The sequence below is a fragment of the Notechis scutatus genome, chromosome 4, assembly GCF_049901735.1.
Source record: "Notechis scutatus isolate UNSWTSFEM ecotype Mainland chromosome 4, rNotScu1.2, whole genome shotgun sequence".
NCBI lineage: Eukaryota > Metazoa > Chordata > Lepidosauria > Squamata > Elapidae > Notechis > Notechis scutatus.
In genome coordinates this window covers 100,263,985-100,286,040 of record NC_142012.1, presented here as the reverse complement: position 1 = coordinate 100,286,040, position 22,056 = coordinate 100,263,985, and the positions used below count along the sequence as shown (strand labels likewise).

Below are 22,056 nucleotides of genomic sequence, written 5' to 3'. Positions count from 1 at the left end.
GTTGATGCCCTCACTCACAATAAGATTATGGACGAGGGCAGATTTAATAGGTAACTCGATATTCAAAAATAATAGCTGTGGTGATTACTCTTTTACATTGAGCTATACATATGTTCAGCATGGTAATAATGATAACTTGTGTCATATTAAGCTCAGTATACATTACTGATATTCATATGTATCCGTTTAGTACATATCGAAGCTTGGAAATCATTACTGTTTGAGGTTTGTGGTAGCATTTAAAGAGTTAAATTCAGTTGTCTGTTTTTTATTTTCATACTTCACTGTAGATATATACAAATTGCACACGAGAAAAAATATACATTGAGTACATAAGATTTTGATTTTGTGTGTGTGTGTGTGTGTGTGTGTATGAATTTTTGATGGTGGAACGAGTAAACACTTAATTTATTGACATTTGTTCTGAGGTTATATACTTGATTTTTTTGCACATTTATATTCATAAGTATGATACAGTGTTTATAGTCATTTACAGTATTATCTTCATCCCATGTCTGTTAAAATTATTTGTACTTTGGCTTAATAAATAAAAGTAAAAGAAAATTGTAATTTTGTAATTAAAGTATCTCTTTACAGTGGATATATTGTTTGTAAGTATATACACTTTTCTCTTTTATTGTAAGGAACTTTCTCTTGCGTTTATGTGAGAAACAAAATGTATATAATTAATGTAATATAATATAATTGTCATATATTTGAGAGCCAGTTTGATGTAGTGGTTATGGGTCTGGTCTAGACACCAGGAGTCTCTTGAGTTCTATTCCCACCTTAAGCATGAAAGCCAGTTGGGTGACTTTGGGCAATCACTCTCAGCTCAACCTGCCTCACAGGATTGTTGTGGGGATAATAGGAGGAGGAAGAAGTTTTAACTATGTTAACTGCCTTGAGTTACTTATTAAATAATAAATGTGGGATACAAATCTAAAAAATGAATACTTAATCCTTAGCTTTTATGTAGATCTGAAGCCAACAAACATTTCAGTTTCAATTTCTATATTGTTAATGAAGCTGTCATTTCCATAATAATTGAAGTAATAATATGCTTTTATATAATTGTTTTTGTAATAACACTGAAAAGTTTTCATTATTTTCTTAGATTTTAGAATATCTTTGCAAAATGATTATTTTGTCAAAAGTCAATGGTATAAAACATTTCTACAAATGCAGAGGAATATGCTTGAACAAGTACTTAAGTCAGGTTTTTTTTTAAATCTGTTTTTTTGCAACCAATTCCAAAATATCCTGTGAAAATAATATTAAAATTATTTCATATATCTGGCATTATCATGTTTTTATTGTTTTGCATTGTTATATGAGTTGTTTATGTTAATGATCTAGTATCATTATATGAGGTGCTAATCATTTTATGAACCACCATTGTTTTGTTGTCATTTTATATAAACAACCACACATAAAATCAAATACATACACATTTTGTCAGACCACTCTTCAGTCCTGGAATTTAACTAGAGTCAGCTTCAAGGCTTTGCCTTATTTGTATTTCTGACTAGTGCGTCCAATAAAAATTTTTCAACTCTGTTCTATGTGTTTCTTTATTTCACCAATCCACTATAGTTAATCAATTATGAACACCTGGGATATATAAAAAATATAAAAAATAAGAGTATTAAAGTCATTTTAAATAATAGCTTTTTGTCAGATAATAGGTTGTGTGAATCCTTTCACCATAGTTATAACAGGAAGATAACAAAGCAAAATTGTGAACCCTGTTTTATTTTTTTAAGAAATAGACCGTTTCACATTATTATTTTCAGCTACTGCTGGTGAAATATGTCTTTTGATTTTTCTGAAAAATAGCAAACTAGTTTTTGAATATAACAGCAGAGCTGATCTCATCAGAGAAAAATTTAAGAATGATCTACAAAGCTTAACATGGTCTATATAGCTTAGCAATTTTTCTTGCCACCAGAAAGGAAGGACCTCATTTAGCAAACTTCCCCACCCCTTATGAAAGAAAAATAGGGTTTCCAAAAACTTTTGTTTCTTTCTTTTAAAAGGGAAAAATGAGGGAAAAATAAAGTATATAATACCATTTCCTGGTTCCATAGCTGTGAAGTGCCGGTAATTAGCAGAAACTGCTCATTTGCTTCCTCTTTCTGGAAGAATGTCACAATTTTTTAAAAGAATTAAACATTAATTGAAAATATTTTTTAAATATCGGTCTCATGCAAAACAGTGGTGGAAAAGGTAAAATTTTCTAAAATATAGACTGCATTTTAAATGAATCTCCAAAAATATGGGACAAACAAGGTGATAACTGTTTGTTCCAATTTAGAGACAGCTTTGATGTAAAGTGGTTCCATGTATAATGAATTTCTTTTAATGGTATTAGATACCAGAGACAAAGTTTAAGTAGCAGTGCACCTTCAAAAGGAAAGTAATCTCTACAATTTCTAATTGAACATCTTCCTTATTCCTTAGAAACATCACCACAACAAATGTTTCTGGTTTGCTTTCCTGGATTTTCCAGATTTATTTAGAGTACAACCTGGAATCGGAGGCATAGAACATTTTTTTTGTACCTAACTGCTACCCAACTTCTGCTTTTCTATTACAAATACAAAAACTTCTGCCTTTTTAGCAAGGGATGGGACTAAAGAAATAATCATTTTACAGTTTGATCATGTTTGAGAATGTCATCTTCATGGTACACAACTGATAGTTTGGAGGGTTGTGAAAGTAGATTGGCTTCACAATAGCATTTGAACTGGCTTCTGTGTCCTATTATATTTCCTGCACTAATGTCTTCCCCAAACTGAAATTATCTACATTAAGAAGATGTATGTTTCCAACCTGGAAAAAAAAAGGAGATAGGCAGTTACTGTGTATAATCAGGAATGCATCTAGTCCTCTATCCTATAAATTATTCATGAACAATTGGGCAATATTATTTGAGTCAATATATTAATATATTAATATTAATAATAAGTTAATATTAATAGTTAATATTATTTTTTAGAATGAGGGGGTGGCATATAAATGTAACAAATTTCTGATAATGGTTAGAAGAGAAAAATCTAGCCAACGAATCCAGATTAGCCTTGATTCTGATAAGTGCTGTTGAAAACAAGCAATAACAAGAAATAACCGAATTAAAAAAATAATAGAGATGAGGGGCACCCCAAGAAAAAAACTTCAAATAGCTTGATATCTTGAAAGGTACAATCTCAAGCTGTTAACTACACTTACCATAGACAATTTAGTTCTTCATGTTGCTCTGTAGTTAGAGTTTAGAAGATGTTTTTTTTATTCCATATTATATACTTGTACATATTCTACTTTGGATCAATGGTATAGTGAGGAAAAACAAATTGGTCCAGAGTGCCATGTCATTTCCTTGTACATCTTTAACTTTATATTTTATTACTTATTTGTGTTGTTTGTGGGTTTTTTGGAGGTTAAAATAATTGCAAAGCTTAAACAGCTATAAGTGAAAAATGTACTCCATTTTTATAAACATTCTTATCCAAATATAAAAATGCATAATATGATTAAAAACCTGAAGAATACATTGGATTCATTCATTTAATCATTCATTTAAAGTTTCAGATATATATTGTTGATATTCAGCAATCTAAATGAACTGTTACTTCAGCCACTCAGTAACTTTGGCTCACTAAACTATTATTTGTTATGAGATTATTATAGCAATTTTGTAAGGGAAGGAGTGACAGAATCTGGGGGTGGAGTTAAAAGAAGGATCAGCCTAGAATCTACATAGCCACAAACGAGCTAAGTCCAAATTTCTTGAATTCAGTTGACCCTTACTCCTATCAAGTTCTAACCCTTAGTTGAGAATATTCTTGTACATTGGTGTAACTAGCAATAAATAGTTTAATTGGACCTTCACATGTAGACCTGATCTTCATGCCTGACAATTATGATGCATCTACTATTAAATATTTTCCTTACAAAACTACTTTAACTGATTTAGAGTGGGAAATAATTGGCTCTGAGTGGAAGTGCAGTCTTTCTGCAATTTACTCTTAAGGTTACATGAGGCAAAGAACCATTAGATTTGCACAAAGAACAGGGTCTAAATATGATGTCTAAGGTTCCTGACAATGGCAAGGGAAATTTTTTTAACTATCTTATTATGCTAAAGGTTTCCAGATTTTTAAATTTTTATGTTTTATTTTCCAGTAGTCAAATAGATGTCAATTTAAAATCAAAACAATTATGAATGGATACTGGATTTTGTTTTTAAATACTGCCCATTATTTAACAAAGAAATGTAACTGATAGATTTGCTTTCCTTTTTTGTAAATAGCTATCCATTGGAGTTATTACAATGGATTTATAATGAGTCTGCCTTAAAAATAATACAGAAATTTCAGTTACTCCAAAATACGGCTATTGTTATCTTGGACTGGTATGTAATGATTCAATAAGAATAGAATAGAATAGAATAGAATAGAATAGAATAGAATAGAATAGAATAGAATAGAATTCTTTATTGGCCAGGTGTGATTGGATACACAAGAAATTTGTCTTCGTGCATATGCTCTCAGTGTACATAAAAGAAAAGATACATTTGTCAAGAGTCAAGAATCATAAGTTCAACACAATAATAGACATAGGGTACAATAAGCAATCAAATCATACTAGGAAACAGTCAATAAAAATTGTTAGGCTACAAGCAACAAGATTACAGTCATACAATCATAAGTGGGAGGAGATGGGTGAAAGGAAGGATGGGAGGATTAATAGTAATATTAATAGTAATGCAAACTTAGTAAATGGTTTGATAGTGTTGAGGGAATTATTTGTTTAGCAGAGTGATGGCGTTCGGGGAAAAACTGTTCTTGTGTCTAGTTGTTCTGGTGTGCAATGCTCTATAGCGTCGTTTTGAGGGTAGGAGTTGATACAGTTTATGTCCAGGATGTGAGGGGTCTGTAAATATTTTCACAGTCCTCTTTTTGACTCGTGCAGTATACAAGTCCTCAATGGAAGGCAGGTTGGTAGTAATTGTTTTTTCTGCAGTCCTAATTACTCTCTGAAGTTTGTGTCTGTCTTGTTGTGTTGCAGAACCAAACCAGACAGTTATAGAGGTGCAGATGACAATACATCAATGTTTCATTATCTCCGGTCTGTTTTGAGACCCAATTAAACATTCTGATTAAAGATTTGGAATCAAGTTACCGACGGAATCATATGTAGTTAACAAAACAGGACCAAGTTCACTAAGACCTTTGGCCCCACTATTCAGTGGGCCTCTTTTTCCTTCTATGCAGCATGTTCTGTTGGTGGTGCTCCAATATAATTTTTTGACAGTGCATCCCAGAGCCAAAAAGGTTTATTAAAATAAGTACATCTTTGATGGCATCCCAAGCAGAGGAATGACTTCTGCAGATAGAAGAATGCATCATACTTGTGATGCCGAACTTTAAAAAGTAAACTTTTAAGTAATCTTTCAGTTTAAAATCGGTATAAAATTATTGTTGTAAAATACATCATTGCTGTATTTTGTCAACTGCTATCTGGGTCTAACTTATCTTTTTCTTTTTCTCTTTAATTTGCTAGGTTTACTGGGCAGCATATAAACACCCTCATATTTAATAAAAACAATAAGCACTATATATAGAGATTTTTGTGATTTTGAAAACAAATGATCTATAACTAGAGGAACTAGTTACTTTTTATAAAAACAACGTTTATGAAGCCTGAAAACCTGGTTAGATGAGCTGGTCCATCACCTCACCCGCTTTCCCATAGGGGTTAGTGGAAGGATCTCTAAAAGAAGAGGAAAGCAAACTAACAGGCACCACTAATGGAAATTGGTTCAGGCGTTTCCTCTTCCAAGGGAATTAGCATCAAGATCCCTAAGGAAAAGTTCCCTGAAAAGATTTAAAAAAAAGAATTCTTAGACGCACAAAAACATCCCAGAAACTTGTTTAGCTGAACTTTTTCTTGCCTCACTTCTTACAACGATCATCAATTTCCAAGAAATATATTAATTACAAAAGAATGGACAAAAAGAAACTATTCATGAAAACTTCCATATACAAGTAGTCCTCAACTTACAACAGTTTGTTTAGAGATTGTACAAAGTTACAGTGGTACTGAAAAAATGACTTATGGCCATTTTTCACATTTACGACCATTGCAGCACCCTCATCATATGATCAAAATTCAGAGGCTTGGCAACTGACTCATATTTATTATGGTTGCAATGTCCCAGGGTCATGTGATCCCCTTTTGTGACCACCTGACAGGAAAAGCCAATGTGGAAGCCAGAGTCGCTTAATCATGTTACTAATTTAACAACTGCACTTAACAATTGTGGCAAAGAAGTTCATAAAATGGGGCAAAATTCACTTAACAAATGTTTTGCTTAGCAACAGAAATTTGGGGCTCAGTTGTCATAAATTGAAGACTACATGTACATTCTGAGATGATTAACTCATAATCTCATCAATCCACAGTCTTTTATTCCAGCCATAACCAGTAGAGTTTCTAATCTCAAATTAATTATCTCAAATTAATTAATAGTAATTGAATTATTATTGAGTTGTATTAGTTTCCTGACAGATTGGTGCTTTTATTTAACAATTCACTTTTTGTGTTATGCATATGTGTATGTGATATGGCAGGATTTCCATATATTACAGTCTTGATAAAAACGTATTATATTAGTTTGCGGCTGCTGCATAAGATCTCAGTTTGTAATAAACATACTACAACAGAATGACTCTTCATTAGATAATACATATTTTAATAGGTTTCTAAATGGACTAATGTAACTTCTTGCACTTTTAAATTTTATAAATGTTTTATGTAATATAGTTTAGACTTATCAGAAAATAATCTTTTTGAGGAAAGGTTATGTGTAATATATGAAATAATTTCTGCAAATCATTTTGTATTTCTTCAAGTTTAATTTAAAGAAAGAAATGTACAATATGCATATTCGTTTCTTAGCATTTATTTAAAATAAGGAGCATCTCCATTCTGTTGAACCCAATGCTAACAAATGCTGTGCTAGATTCCACTCCTGAAACATGTTTCCTTTCATTGCCTTTGTCTCTATGAAAAAAACAAAAGAAATATAAAATCTGTAAATGTAAATATCACATTCTGGGTTGTATTATTTTTGTAAATTAATTTTGTGTATGTGTAGGCAAATTAATTTTGTGTATGTGTTCATGTAGGCTCATGAAATATTTGGGTCAGTTGTAAACATTGATGAGACCAGGCACAAATCCCTTGTCTTGAATTTCATTTAAATTGAATGTAATTATTCCTCATATATTTAATCTTGTCCCTGATTTGTCCCATTAAAAAAATAGAATTTGGCAGAATTCTTAGAGGGGCTCTGGAAACATTAGCCAAAATTTGAGAGGGCTGCTTGTAGCCCCTGGTCTCAGATTGTGTATCTCTGTGGTATATCAAGCAAAACATTAAGAAAACGTCTTCTTACAGTACTCTAAATGTGGCTGAAGTCAGTGAAGTTCACAAGTGGTTGGATCATGCATTAAGATTTCATTAGATCCAGTGCAATTTTCTACAAAAATAATCAGGGCAATATTGTTTTCTATGAAGCATTGCAATCATATTTTTTCATCATGTTTATATTTAAAGGTCTTTTCTTTTTATTAGATGGAGGAATGTATCATCAGTTGGACAACCTATACCAGGAACTCGGTTCATTGCTTTTAAAGTACCCTTAAAACTGGTATGTATAAAATTATTTCTATGAAGTTATATTAACTACAAAAGAAAATCAATAAAATGATATTCATTTTATATAATCAATATTTGACTAAAAGTAGAACCTGCAGTAATACAGATTCAGTTCTAAAGAAGTGTTTCAGAGTATACTGGCCAAAAATGTAGCACTTTGTAGTTAAGTTTGAACTTCTGGAGAGCTGACTATTAACCTTCCCTTCAGAGGATAAGAGCCCTTTATGTACTATTAAATAAGACCAATTATATGGTTTCACACAGTCCATCTGTCATCAGTGCTACTTCTACTATGGAGTATTTGATAGCATGGTCAGCATTTATTTTAATAAGGGAATCATATCCTCCCTCAGTTGTTGTTTTTTAAATCTAATAAACTTACAAGTACAGAACACTATACTTGTACTTTTGATACTCTTTGGCATTAAATAGGTAACCTTCAATTCCCTAATTGCATATTTTTCTGTGATCAAATTCATCCAGAATATTGCACAAAATTTCCCCTAATTCACCCCCTGGTTCTTCCATTATTGTCTTTCACTGAAACATAACATGCAACTGTCACCACGTTGTCATCAAACAATGGATTTCTACTTTCAGTACACCTACAGAAACCTTAGTGACATCAATTCATAGTTTTCACATACATTATAAACCTTTCCATTAATAATTAAACCTGTACTTTCATGCACATGTTCATTAACTTCATTTCAAGCACTTCAACATTAACCTACTTTTATTTAGATCTTACTACATTCTTCCCCATTTTACTTTTACAAATATATATTTTTCTTTTTTATTTCATTTAGTTTGTATATGCATATACATATGCTTGTACACATATGCTGTACATTTACTTCTCTTACATTTTTATTCATATAACTTAGCCTTTGCTTACTCATTAAAGCTGATGAAAAGGTTCACATATAAATTAATTTGAAAACATAATAGGTGGAACAGACATTTTTTTTCCAATTTGGGTAACACTGTTCCTAACTCTACTATGGATGACGTTTCTCAAAAATGGAAAAAATTTCTGTTTGCCATATATTTATTAAATTTATATGCCACCCATCTTACTGTTGAAGCAACTCTGTATCTATTAAATAGTAATATTATCTAAGAATATACAGAGTTATAAATTGTGAAATATACCGTATTTATCGGCGTATAACACGCACTTTTTTCCCCCTGAAAATAGGGGGCAAATGATGTATGCGTGTTATACGCCGATATAATGTTAAGAAGCCTTCGGTGAATGCTGCTGGGATCGGGGATCAAGGACACAAATGAAAGAAGGGGAGGGAGGAAGCAACCAAAGCCTGTCCTTCTCTCTGGGTCAGCTCTCTCAGTCGCTCTCTCGCTCCTCCACCAGCACAGGAAGAAACTGCTTCAAAAGCGGGGGCTTTTCCTGTCGCCGCAGCTTCCCTGAAGCGCCCTTCTCCCCCACCCCCCCGCCCGCCCGCCCGCCCGCAGTGCTCCGTTCTGCCTGCCTGCCTGCCTTCGTTAATGGTTGAATCGGAACAGCTTCGGCTGAGTAAAAGAGGCGAATAGTTATTATTCTCAGCCAAGCTGCTCCCAAACAACCAGAAACTAAGGCAGGCAGGCAGAATGGGACACTGTGGATTGAAGCAGCGGGTGGGAGTGGGGGTGAAACGGGCGCTCGGAATAGCTGCGGCGACAGGAAAAGCCCCCGCTTCTTTGAAGCAGTTTCTTCCTTGGATGGTGGAGCAGCGAGAGAGCGAAGCCTCCTCTCTTCTCTCCCCCGGTCCTTGCAAAAATTTTCTGCTTGAAACCGGTCCCTGGTACAAAAAGGTTGGGGACCACTGATTTACCTTATAAGTGGTAATAATATTAATAAAAAAAAAGTTCTGAGCTACCCTTATTTTGCTTCAAAGTTTTTATTTAGAAATTTAATTTTTTTTCCTGAAATTTCCCTCTTAAAATGAAGATGCGTGTTATACGCCTGTGCGTGTTATATGCCGATAAATACGGTACTTCAAAAAGATGGAAATGCAAAGATAAAGGATGTTTACTTCACAATTACCTACAATTACCTACTCTACCTAGACACTGTTTCCTTACTTCTCTGTAGAACAACAGGTAACTTATTCATGGTTAATTCAGAATCATGGCATTGGATAGATACTTTCAGAGTCTATGCATTCACTCGGATGTAAAATATGAAATATTTATTATTGTTATCCCTATACTGTATCACCCTGTAGTAAAAGAATACATACAACTAGAGTGAAAAGGAAAACAACTTCAGTCCTTAAAGGACTGCTATTTATTTTTAAATAAATCATTTGTTTGCTTAGAAACTACCTAATTGTTCTGAACGCTTATGTTTTGTTTTCAGTTTGACTTTTTTTAATTTAACGAATCAAATTTTTCTATATGCATAAGAATATCTTTCCATACTGTACTTACTTTCTTTTTTTTTGCTCCATCCTAGGCAATCAATCAGCGACTTACACCAACTCAAAGGTTTACACCAAAAGATCTGATTGCTGCGGTGAAAGCTTTCAATGCGGAGCTTGGTTTAATCATTGATTTAACATATACAACAAGATACTATGGTATCAAGGTAATTGTAAATTAGTATTTGCTGCGGATAATAAAAACATTTGGCCCATGGGGTTCTTTTTCTCCAATACTGATTTAGAAATAGGTCAAGTTGTTATGGAATTTTTAATTTTCACCATGAGAAAACCTGTTCTATAAAGGCAATGCCTTGCCAGAAATGAACCTACCCACCTGGCCCGTTCATCAAGAAAAAGTTAATAAGCATGAGAGAGATAGTAGGTATTCTCTATATCAGGGGTCCCCAACCCCCAGTCCATGGCCCAGTACTGCTCTGTGGCCCATTGGGAACTGAGCCACACAAGTTGCAGGCGAGCTCATGAAGCTCCATTGGTGCAAATGGCAGGCACGTGTATGAAACCATCCCCTCCCCACTTGCCATCGAGCTGTTGCCACTGCCAATGCACAGAGCCAGAAAGGTTAGGGATCACTGCTCTACAGCATCCTCAACTTTATGCAATGATCTTTCCCAAGAAATATATGCAGCACCCACTCTGTTGTAGTTCTTTAGATCAGTTTTAATTATTTTATTTCCAGGTTACCTTGAGTCCACATGGCTGACTCTGGATGGTCATCTTGGTTTATAACTTAGCCTTTCTTTTGTGATTATTTTTTATTTTTTTACATTTATATGAATTTACTTATTTCCTACTATGTTTTTCTGTTTACTTGATGTGTATGACTCAAAGTCCTTTCAATTTGGGTTAAGTTGTAAGTAGCATAGGAAAAAAGAAAGTTAAAAAAGTAAGGAAGGAGGGATTCTATTATGCTAGTTAATGGTGCCATGTCATTCATGTCAAACATGTTTTGCAAAGTGCAATAAGGTACATCCTTTATTGGGAACTTAGAGTTCTGTATATGATATAAGTTGAACAGAAAAATAGATGCGCTAAGATTTCAGAATAAAAAAAATATGTTAGATTTGCATATGCAGAACTGGAAGTACTGTAGAGAGAATGCAGATCATTGAAGCTGGAAAAAATACAAATTGAAGTACGAATCATGGAGAAGAAAATGGCCAATTCTTCACAAACAACAAAGGCATGTGGTAATCCTTCACTTATGATCACAATTGAGCTCAAAACTTCCAATGCTAAGTTAAGTGAGTTTTGCCCCATTTTCTTGCACAGTTGTTAAGTGAATCACTGTAATTATTAACTTAGAACACAGTCGTTAAGTGAATCTAGCTTCTGACTTTGTCAGAAGATTGCAAAAGGTGATCACATGACCCTGGGACACTGCAACCATCATAAATATGAGCCAGTTGCCAAGCATCCAAATTTTGATTATGTGTTCATGGGGATGCTTGCAATGATCCTAAGTGTGAAAAATGGATATAAATAACTTTTTTTCATTGCTGTTGTAACTTGAATGGTCACTAAATGAATTGTAAGTCAAGAACTATCTGCATATGCTTCTATTGTGAATATGGCAGTATCTTCTGAGTACATAAATTTGTATTTACAGTAAGGAATTATTCTCAAATGTTAGGCTATCTGGTATATCACTATTTTACTCAGTGGTGGGATTATAAAAAAAATTACTACCTGTTCTGTGGGCATGGCTTGGTGGGCATGGCAGGGGAAGGATACTGTAAAATCTCCATTCCCTCCCCACTCCTGGGGGAAGGTTACTACAAAATCCCATTCCCTCCCCATCCCACTACCTGATTTCCAGCTCCCTAACCCTGTGCAGGTCAACAAAAGAAGACCCAGCTGATCAGCTGGGACTTGGGAGGCAGAGAATAGATTTGGGCAGTCAAAGATGGTATTTGCCGGTTCTCTGAACTATTCAAAAAATTTCCACAACTGGTCAGAATCTGCTGAATATTGAGCAGTGTTTTGAATCATGGAAGTTTTCTCCCTTTGCACTTTTGTTTCCTTTTTTTTTTTGCAAGTTTTTAATCTCCCCTGAATTTCATGCACCAATGGATTACATCTGCTTATTTTGGCTGTCTCATGCTTTTTTCCTGCCAAATGGATTAGGTTTAGGATTATTGATTGATGGTTGGCAATTACCTCTCTGAATTTATGTTCCCATATCGTAATCACAGCAAGAATATAGCACCAATCGATTTTGTTCACATTTTTGGATGTGAGATTTTAATACTAGAGGCAAGTAAAAAAGGAGCCAGAGCTTCTGTAGATCCCTTTTAATGGAACAAATCTGCAATGATACCAGAGATTGAATGCTATAAATTGAGATTAAACCAAAGCACAGCAAGGTGATGGAGAAAATTTAGTTAGCAACTCATCAATGAGTTACCAATAAAATTCACACCAGGGAATGTTGCCAACAGTGTAGACATTTTACTGTATGTTATTGGAAGTAGTCCACTTTTTCAATTCAAATTTTGATTGATCCTTTGAGTCAGCACGTGAGCTCTAGCTGACTTTCTTCTATAAATTTCTGGTACTCTGGTAGTGATGATAGTAGATAAGATGTCCATAGGACAGGACTGAGCTGGGATCAGCTGGGACTTGGGAGGCAGAGTATAGATGGGGCGGGACCAGTCAGAGGTGGTATTTGCCAGTTCTTCAAACTACTCAAAATTTCCGCTACCGGTTCTTCAGAACTGGTCAGAACCTGCTGAATTCCACCTCTGGTTTTACTATGCATTTTGAAGAACTAAAAATCTTAAAATGTATTCTATTCTTTCTAAATGAAAGTGTTTCTCATAGTTTCTTTGCAATGGAATATTAGAATTATGCATTTGGTTACTTTAGTGGAATATTAATTGAGAGGGAGATTGGCAGCACAATCCTGCATGTGACCACTCTGAAATTAGTCCCACTAAATTCACTAGAATCTGGTGAGACAGTGTAGAAGTCTTTCTCACAAAGATTTATCAAAAATATTTAATGATTTTAAATCAAACTGAGCTGCTTGATTCCAGATGTAATTCAAGATTCTGGTTATCACCTTTTAATCATCTTTCCTATATGGTTTGAGATCAGATATCCTAAGGGACCATCTTTTTCCAAGAGTTTCTACCTGGCCAGTGCATGTTCCAGATCCCGTCAACCAAAGAGTGTTGACTAGCGGGAACTAAGAGAGAGCCTTTTTCTGCTGTAGTCCCTGCCTTATGGAATATTCTCCCCTTGGAGATTAGAATGGTGCCAAACCTGTTGGCTTTTCAGAAAACGTTAAAATCTTTGCTATGTACCTGGGCCTGAGGTTTGGAAAGCATTAAGGGACCTATTACTTGACTTTACTGTGAGTTGATTAATCATAATAGCTGCTTTGTACTCATTTATTTTACAGATGTTTTCATTATTATAGCATTTTTTGAATTGTTTAAATTATTTTATAATTTTAGAATTGTAAGCTGCCCAGAGTCACTTAGCTGAGTTGAGGCGGCTATAGAAACTTAATAAATAAACAAACAAACAAATAAATAGGGGATAATTTAAAGATTGCAGGCATCCCTTACAATTGTCATGGAGGCAGTTAGACAATGAAATATCTATTTTTAAGTAACCTCATAAAATATTATTACTGGAAAAAAATGTTAAAAGTATTTTCAAGTGACATCAGAGTGTGATCATAATAACATAGGGGTGTCAAATGTGTGTCGTCACGGCATCATCATGTGATATCACGAATTTTTTCCTCTTTGTTAAACCAGGTGTGGGCGTGGCTGCGAGTTTGACAGCCCTGTGATAACACTTTTAAAACCAATAGACTAGCCATGCTGTTACATACAATACAACAATTTGGCTTTATTCACAGGTGCTCTCACTACCAGAATTCCTATTAAATATTGCAATGTAGGGAGGGAAAAAAAATGTAAAGATCTCCATCACAGCAGTTACATTCAGTTATGTGTTTGGAGGTCAATTTGTACTAACACAAATTGAGATTGCGGCAACATACAAAAATAGGATTGTTCACTTAATGCCATTATGCACTTAATTTCTTTTAAAAATGAATATTAAAATACTTGCTGAAAAAGATTTTAGTCATCAATTACTATATTAACTATAGTATTTGTTCATCTTTTCATTGCTAGGATTTGCCCAAAAGTATGGAGTATAAGAAACTTTTTACTATAGGACTTGAAGTCCCAGATGATCCTACTATTCTACAATTTAAAAAATGGGTCAGAAAATTCCTATGGGAAAATGCAGACAATGGTAAATAACAGCCTTTATAATTTCATACTAGAGAGCCAGAACAATTTGAAGTTGTGTATTTCTTTAGATTCCAGCCATCATATAGGAATAATTACCCTTATATATCCATATTATTCTAATTCAGAAACATCAACCATAGCCTGATGGGATGTCTTGCACCCACACTTGGTTATGAAAAAAGTGCTAGTTTCTACCTAATATACTGGTAGTCCTCAACTTACGACCTAACAATTACAGTTGCAAATCATAAAGTGGGTCATCACATGACCAACCTGATTTTATGACTCTTTTTTGTGGTGATCGTTAAGCAAACGCGGCAGTTGTAAAGCTAGCGTTGTGGACGTTTATGGGCTGGTTTTTGCCAGTAACCAGACGTAACACCAGTTTCCGATGAAATTGTCATAAACACAGAGTGCTTCAAATGACCATAAATGCAGGCCAGTTGCTAAATGCCCAAAATGTGATCACATGCTTGTAAGCTGTAAGTAACTCTTGGGGGAATCCATTGTAACTTTGAGTCAAGGGCTTCCCAAACTGCATGCAGATTAACAAAGCTATCACCTCTGGTGTCAACTTTAATAGTATAAAACACTTGTAAACCAAAGAAAAAGCCATTTTAAGACTTATTCCACCCCTCTCATAATCTAAGACAGGGGTCTCTAACTTTGGCAACTTTAAGCCTGGAGAATTCTGGGAGTTGAAGTCCTCCAGGCTTAAAGTTGCCAAGGTTGGAGACCCTGATCTAAGAAGTGTTTAGTTATATCTGTTTTGTCTCTTCTTGATCACACTTAGCAGGAGCCTTGCACATGTAGCAGAGGTTGCACAACCTGCTTCTGAATTCCCATTTTTTCCAGTTCTGAATCAGAGTTTCAGAGAAATGTAATTGTATGAATCTACTAAAGAGCAATATTCTTTTTTTAACTTTTTTGTATCATGCATTAGCACTATATGTTTGCATTGTTTAATTTTCATTTTGCTTTCCAATAGAGAAACTCATTGGAGTACATTGTACAAATGGAATTAATAGAACAGGTTACCTTATATGCAGGTAAGTGTCACAACAAACATTACATTACGGTACTTTCACTCCAATGAAAGTTGGGTAATTCATAACTGTATTTATGTTTCTTTAGATATCTTATTGATGTTGAAGGTTGGGATCCAGAAACAGCAATCCAAGGTATTTACGTGCCTTTTTAACAGAATCCCAGGTTATGCACTAGTGAATGAGTTGTTGTAACTGAGAACTAAAAGATCACTTCCCAAAGTATCACATGTGAACTGAAAAATTTTCTCCCCTGCTTTCGCTCTCAAGTTCATAACACAAAAATGAGCTTCGTAGAATTCCAGCAGGAAATTGGAAATGGAAATGCCCTCTCCTATATGTACAAAAGCACCTTGCACTTCTATAAAAAAAAGGAAAAATGTTTCATATAATTTCATTAAGTAGTCCAGACCTAATACTGCTTGCAACATTTGTGGAAAGTTTATTTTATGGCATCGTGTCCCTGCAAAATTGCCTAGCAAATAAGCAATTCTCTTACTACAGGTAGCCCATAACTTAAAACAGTTCGTTTAACAGCCATTCAAGTTACAGTGGCACTGAAGAAAGTGACTTATGACAGTTTTGACAATTCTGACTGCTGCAGCATCCCCATGATCACATGATCAAAATTCAAACACTTGGCAACTAACTCACATTTATGACAGTTGCTGGGGTCATGTGATCACCTTTTGCAAGCTTTCTGACAAGCAAAGTCAATGGGGAAGCCAGATTCACGTAACCACTGTGTTACTAATTTAACTTAGTGGTTCACTTAACAACTGTGGTAAGAATGGTCATAAAATGGGGCAAAATTCAATAAATGTTTCACTTAGCAAGATAAATTATGGGCTCAATTGTTTTTGAAAGTCAAGGACTACCTATACATTAGTCTCTATATTATGTATTGACTGATACCAAAATCATGGTGCTGTGGCTGACATACAAGAAATATTCATAGCAATAGATAAGTTTTGTGATTTTAAAAAAAGTGTAATATAGGACTCCAATGAGAGGCATTGGTCAGTTTTGGATGCAATAACAAACATAGTTTATTTTATAAGCAGAGATTTGTAGGAAGATTTTTTTTTCCTTTATCTCTTGGGGATACAAAGAAGTAATTCAAAAGCTGCTGTAACTTGATTCTAGCTTTTATTTTTTTAATTAATTAAGAACAAGAAACAGTTCGTATATAAGGATAGGAAGAGGAATCTAGTCAATTCAAAAGCAAAGGTAAAAAGAAGTCAGAATACTGCTGACTTTATAGTCTATTTTTGGACTACAGTAATCTGATTGGCCATTGGGAAGCAGAATACTGCATTTGAAAAAATCCTTATCATGAACATAAATGTGTTTTTATGAATGCATGAAACTGAAGTTCATACAGGCATTTTTTGTAATAATCAAGAATTCCTATTGCATTTCATACACAATTATACACACACACACACACACACACACACAATTTCAAGTCATTGCAGTTATTATGACAACTTAACTTTCTTCAATATTCTTTTATCTGATAACCATTTCCACTGGGGCAAATACAAGGAAGTTTCAATTTAGTATTAAATGAGAACTTTGATTACGTTTAGTAAACAATATTAAGAACAATCTTTGCTTGAGCTTAATTAGAAAAAATACTTTTGAGGAGGAGCTAGTCCTGATTTGCTAACCTCAGCATGTAGGAACATTTATATGATAAACATCCTGTTGCGGTTGTGGTTTTAAAAGAGCGATTTCTACTATCAAAATTCCAAAAAACAGAAGTCAATTTCTAGAATTATATGCTATTATTGAACTTTTCTCAATAGCTTGTCCATTCTTCACCGAGAGCCCTGTTTCACATAACTTATGTTCTTGCCGTTTAGCTTTTGGAGACGCACGTGGTCACCATATAGATGGTCATATATATCTGACAGATCTTAAAACTCAACCAATGAGAAGGTGAGTCTAGTCCTATTCCTGTCAAATATGTTCCATTTCTGTTCTGACACATTTTAAATAAACTTCAGTGTCTTTTTTTTCTGAATTTGATCACAAAAGGTAGAATAATCATTGCCTTTTTAAACATTCTATAAATAGACTCCAGATTAACAAAGTGGAAAACGAGTGGAGAAACCTAAAAGATTTAGGTAGTTGATATGCTGACAGAAAATACCTACAAGAATACAGCCATTTCAGGGAGGGACTGTTGAAAAGTATCCTATAATCAATAGAATTATGCTATACCTCCTGCTGAGAACTTTTCTCTCTTTTTTCACTGGAGTTAATGTAATCACACTATTTTTGCCTTTTTTTTTCATTGTATTCTCAGCAGAAAATGTGTTATATTCTCTTTTGAAATTCCTTAGCAACCTGGGAATGAATATGTGGGATGCTGATGGAGATATTGTGCCACCGCCAGATGATATAGACAGACATATGGATCGATTTCCAAATGAAGAATATCCTAGGTAACTGCCAAAAATGCATTTGTCGTCATGTGGTAGGAGAATTGTATAAATTTAACTTGTATAATTCCACATACTTTATTCAACCCTGAGGGAATAATGATTATTTTTGAACATGTTAAAAATATTAACGTACTCATCATCAAGCTTTATTTCGTATTTTCACATTGCTATTAATAGTGCAGAAAACTGTAAGCAGGGATATGGGTCAAGAGTAAGAAACTTCATTCCTCCATTTTTGCAGTTTCCTTTTGGTTAGCTGGAATCCTTACTGACAACTCACCAGCCTTCTCACTGTCCCAACCTCAGCAGGAAAGAGAGGCTTTGAAAGTTCAAAGTTCAAAATGCTTTGAAGGGGAGTGAGAATTAGACCCTATGCATAAGTGTATTTACATGTACCATATGGGTCAGAGAAGATGTTCATTAAGGACAAACTAAATTCTAAACTACTTTGACAAATTACATTTGTCCTTTTAGAATTTGTTTTTGTTAGTGTCTATTATCACTTGGTTTTCTTAAGAAATAATACTTAATTTTTTTTCCTAGCAGATCTGGTAAAAGACTAAGAGCTTATGATGATGGCCCCAATGACTTACCAGAACAGATCCGATTGAGAGAGTTTGATTTTATTAATAAGGGTCCTGGGCAACGTCGCAAACCATATCATGATCACCAGTTTCATGATGACATGCAGCCACCACTGCCACAAATAAGACAAAAGCATTTCCCTGACCACCAGTTTCATGATGACCGCCAAGAAGAAATGGAGATTAAAGATTTAACATTTAGTACAAGAGGACCAGGACCCAGATTTCAACCTTTTGAAGGCCACCAGCTTGATGATGACTTTCTAGGAAATATAACAGGTGGAGACATTAATATGAACTGTAGTCAAAGGCATAGACATTTTGCCGACACTCCATGTTATAACCACAAACCGACAGATAGCCAGCTCAATGGCGGCCGAGGAGAAAGACGAAGACCATTTTACAATCGGCAGTCTAGTGATGATTTTCAGTCATCCTTGCAGGACAAAAATCAGTTTTTCCTGAACAAGAGACCTGTGGAAAGACTAAGACTATTTCAGAACTGTCCTGTTCGTGATGATGTCCATTCACCAATGGGAGATTTTGAGTATGTGACTAGAGGGTGTGGACAGAGAATGGTACCTTTCCTTGACCAGCAGCATCACAGTGAATTAAGAAGAAAATTGTCATTAGAAGATTTTGATGATGAAGATTCCGATAGAAGAAGTAGACCATTCCTTGATAATCAGTCATACTGTGATTTTAGTCAGAAGTCACAGCTGAAAGATTTCCAAAACAGGGGATCTGAACAAAGGCTGAATTCTTTTAATGATCATTCAACTCACATTAATGAGCCATATGAGGAATATTCTGAAAGGTGAGAAGAATTATTGAATAGCTTTAATAATATTAATTGTTCATTTTTTCTTTAACAAAACTAAAGATCGTATAAATCAATAAAACAGGCATCATTGCCTTTTAATTTGTTACTAATTGTTTGAATTACATGTTATGCAGAGCCAGATGCAGATTTTTTTTAATGCACTTCTATAAATCCATTCACAGTAGGAAAGACCATTAGATGGTAGGGTGAAGAATGACTTCGGGAGGAAGTGAATATGAAAGACAAGGAAAAATAAAACAAATTAAAATGGAGTAGAACAACTACAAAAAGAAAATATATGAATCTTGTATTTTAAAAGAAATTATACATGAAAGGATTATTACTGCAAAATGATGAAAATATTGTTTGGTGTACATGTAAGGAAAAAGATTGTCATATGTAGTATGTAGTTAAATGCAAAGAATAATTGTTTTGAAAGAGGGTGAAGAAGGTTAAAACTAGGATCTTGCACACACAGTAGAATTAAAAATAAAAGTCATGAAATTTGTGGGAGTGAAACTGAAACAAGACTATTGCAAGGAATACTGTATTTTTGAGTTTTGTATGATAATGCCACATCAAAAATGAAGTTGAAACAATTGATGTAAATATTCAAGAAAGGGAAACATGTTGTGAGATTGTTGGAAACCCAGTATAGATGGTAGTAAAAGAACAGGAGTCTAGCACCTTTTCTGTTTAACAAATTTTATTTAAAGGATAAGCTTGTATGAGCTGCAGCTCACTTTATCAGATGCATGGCGTGAGTACACTGATGTCGGATTTAAATTGAGGTGAGTTGGAGAGAAAGGGAAGGGTGGTTTTGCAAATACAGGCTACACATGAGTCAGATTACAAGTACCCTATCAATTAATAATTGTAATTTGTTAAAAACCCATTGTTGAGAACTTCTGAACCCAGAATCATTGGATATGGGTTCAACAAGTTCTCACTTGATGGTGGTGTTTTAATTCTTTTTTTTCCCCTCAGTCACTTTGAGATCTGCTAGAGAAGGTCCTGGGAAGTTAAAATGCTCTGATATTACTTTAGCTTTGTTTTGAGTTTTGATGTCAAATTAATTATTTTGTGCAAAGATTGTCCTAATACAATTCAGAGGAGCATTTCTGGAAGATGATGGTACATGGTATGGATGGGATAAATACAGATGGCATAACTGAAGAAATGTTTAAATATGAATGTGCTTTGCTTACAAAACCAACTGTGCTTGGGAATTGGTTTCATTCTAGTATCCTGCCAGAGAGGTTTGAACCCTGCTGTCCTTTAAATGAGCCCTAAAGTCTTGGCTCTTTTCCCAGACTTTGGGCAAAGATGGGATGTGGCCTCCCTGTGTCTATGTTCATCTGCCTTTCTTGTTGTCTGGTGTTATTCTGTTTCTTTGTGCACCAACAGAGTCACTGGAGTGCAAGTTACAAAATCTAAATTATTTATAAACAAATAACGAAATCAAATGTAAGAATAAATGGAATATTTAGCACAAACTTTGCAAAATGTTGGTTAACATGAAAGAGAATGTATATACTGTAACATGTTTACATATCATGGCACGTAGAAGAACTAAAAGAAGAAAAACAGCCTAGTTGAAAATTACAGACCAATCTCTTTATGCTGCGTCACCTGTAAAGTCATGGAATCAATTATTAACCAATCCATCATCCTCCACTTAGAAACAGACAACCTACTCTCTAATAAACAATGAGGTTTTAGGAAAAAACTATCATGTCATCTGCAACTCTTACACTGCAAAAACATATGGACTACACAACTCGAGCAGGGCAAAGCAATAGACACAATCTACATAGACTTCTGTAAAGCTGTGACAAACTACTCCTAAAACTAAAATCTTATGGTATCTCTGGACACCTGCATAACTGGATAGAAGCATTCCTGTCAAACAAGACAACAAATGGTCAAAACTGGGAGCGTCCTATCAAATTCTGTACCTGTCAACAGTGGTGTCCCCCAAGGCAGTGTTCTAGGACCAACTCTTTTCATACTCTACATAAATGACCTCTGTGATCATATCAAGAGCAACTGCGTTCTCTTCGCTGATGATGTAAAGCTATTCAACACCACAGACAATACTGCTACCCGTCAAAAAGACCTTGACTATGTATCAGAATGGTCAAACAAATGGCAACTTCAAATCTCAACCAATAAATGCTCTGTCCTACATATTGGCAAAAAAAAAATCAGAAAATAAAATACAGGCTGAATAGTCAAGACCTTGTTGAGGATCCAAACTCTGTCAAGGATCTTGGAGTACTCATTTCAAAGACCTAAATGCTAGAGCCCACTGTAACTACATAGCCAAAAAGGCATTAAGCGTTGTTAACCTAATCTTACGTAGCTTTTTCTCTGGTAATATTACACTAATAACTAGAGCATACAAAACATTTGCTAGACCAATACTCGAATACAGCTCATCAGTCTGGAACCCACATTACGTATCTGATATTAACACAGTTGAGAAAGTCCAGAAATATTTCACAAGAAGAGTTCTCCACTCCTCTATTCATTGCAGAATACCTTATGCCACCAGACTCAAAATTCTAGACCTAGAAAACTAGAACTACGCCGACTTTGGTCCAATCTTAGTATATAAAATCATACATTGCAATGTCCTACCTGTCAATGAATACTTCAGCTCCAACCATAACAACACTAGAGCAAACAATAGATACAAACT

The 22,056-nt window shown here is 34.6% G+C and overlaps 1 protein-coding gene across 4 annotated transcripts in view; it reads left to right on the top strand.

The window, feature by feature from the left end:
• The window catches only part of LOC113414041 (uncharacterized), a 32,086-nt gene that overhangs the window by 5,053 nt on the left and 4,977 nt on the right, over positions 1-22,056 (top strand). For 2 of the 4 annotated variants that reach the window (XM_087964238.1, XM_087964241.1), the window contains exons 3-10: positions 7,642-7,717; positions 10,184-10,315; positions 14,324-14,447; positions 15,435-15,495; positions 15,581-15,627; positions 17,361-17,436; positions 17,844-17,945; positions 18,492-19,346. In XM_087964238.1, the coding sequence (XP_087820364.1) occupies positions 7,642-7,717; positions 10,184-10,315; positions 14,324-14,447; positions 15,435-15,495; positions 15,581-15,627; positions 17,361-17,436; positions 17,844-17,945; positions 18,492-19,346 (1,473 nt within the window). Of the gene's footprint in view, positions 1-7,641; positions 7,718-10,183; positions 10,316-14,323; positions 14,448-15,434; positions 15,496-15,580; positions 15,628-17,360; positions 17,437-17,843; positions 17,946-18,488; positions 19,347-22,056 lie in introns of all 4 variants that reach the window. The other 2 variants (XM_026670727.2, XM_087964237.1) reach the window with 1 other exon arrangement.